Genomic DNA, 1,378 nt, shown 5'->3' with positions numbered 1-1,378 from the left:
TAGATACGATACGACTTTCTAGAAAAGTCTGGAATACTAGAATGTTCTCGCGTACTGCAAGACCAAAAAGAGAACACAGGTATGAATCATCATATTAGATTAAATAAATTGCAAGTAAAGTCATTACTTTATTTCTAATAATCATAATCATTTGAAATCATTTTCAGAAAAAAAATCAAGGAAATAAGTAATCATTTCCAATATCAATGGCAAGAGAATAGAATTAACAGCTAGAAAGAATAGTATAGAAAAGTATAAAGAGCATTTAAGTACGTTTGTTTGAATTTCATCATACAATACCGTTACCATTGTTAAACAAATTGATGGTAGAACCTTTTAGAATGTTCTCGTTTTCTCTAGTCATGCGCGACAGGAAACGTTTTCTGTGTATATAAGCTCAGCGTTGCAAGGGGAGCCTCAGTCAACGCTCGACAACAATAGTAATAACATTGTAAGATATACATTGCAAATGTGATAACGTTACCAGATACACGAGGCTTTCCTCGCGAGAACTGACTCTCAAATTACAGACAGAAGAGCTACCAATTCGCTTTTAAAAGCACAAAAAGAGCGGAAAACATGTTGGGCGTATTTCCTGTGATCCCTCGACAGCGCAACAGCATGGCCATGCTTCATCCCCTGTGGCCCGGCGACGCCTGGGGCATGATGGAGCCCATGATGGATGAGTGGAACGACGTGGGGACGACAACTTACCGCCGTCCGTGCCCCACATGCCACGGCCACGGCACGCGTTACACCTACGGCGCCTCCCCGCGCTGGACGTCGCTCCTCAGTCGCCGGCCGCTTCTCCTCCGCGACGTGTCCTCGCTGCTCGTCCCGTTCAGCGACGTCTCTCTGCGAGACAAAGAGGAAGGTGGGAAGGACGGCGAGGAACGCCCATCAGGAGAACAGAGGAAGCCTCAGGGCGCAGAAGGAGGCGGACAGGAAGGTCCTTATTCGAGGAAGGAGAGCGAGAAGGACGAGGACGCAGACAAGCCATGGCAGTACAGTGTGGACGTGGGTGGGTGTGACGAAGTGCGGGCGTTTGTGGAAGACGGAATGTTGATGGTGGAGGGACGTGGACAGCAAGGTGGGTCGTCAGTGATGGTGCGTCACGTGACCTCAGTTCCTCCGCACGTCAAACCTGACGCGCTGAAGGCGACGCTGAAGGAGGACGGACGACTCCTGTTGAGTTGGAAGAGTGACAAAGATCCTCCTGCGGTGACCAACATCAGCATCGACAAGCAAGGACGGAAAAATGGAAATCAGGAAGAGAAAAAACAGGTTAAGAATTCATTTACTTAGAATATATTGTTTACGGAAAAGACACACTAAGCCAAAGTTATAATTTATGTGCGGAGATCTATATGCATCCATC

At 47.0% G+C, this 1,378-nt stretch overlaps 1 protein-coding gene across 1 annotated transcript; it reads left to right on the top strand.

Moving 5' to 3' along the window:
* Positions 1 to 436: 436 nt before the first annotated feature.
* On the top strand, positions 437 to 1,249 carry LOC119590923 (the record flags this gene model as incomplete). The annotated part of the gene is given in 1 exon segment (XM_037939662.1): positions 437 to 1,249. A coding segment is annotated over 1 exon segment (670 nt), but the record flags the coding sequence as incomplete, so codon positions are not given.
* Between the last annotated feature and the right edge of the window lie 129 nt (positions 1,250 to 1,378).

Source organism: Penaeus monodon, chromosome 28 (genome assembly GCF_015228065.2).
Source record: "Penaeus monodon isolate SGIC_2016 chromosome 28, NSTDA_Pmon_1, whole genome shotgun sequence".
Classification (NCBI taxonomy): Eukaryota; Metazoa; Arthropoda; class Malacostraca; order Decapoda; family Penaeidae; genus Penaeus; species Penaeus monodon.
This window is presented reverse-complemented; position numbering and strand designations above follow the sequence as displayed.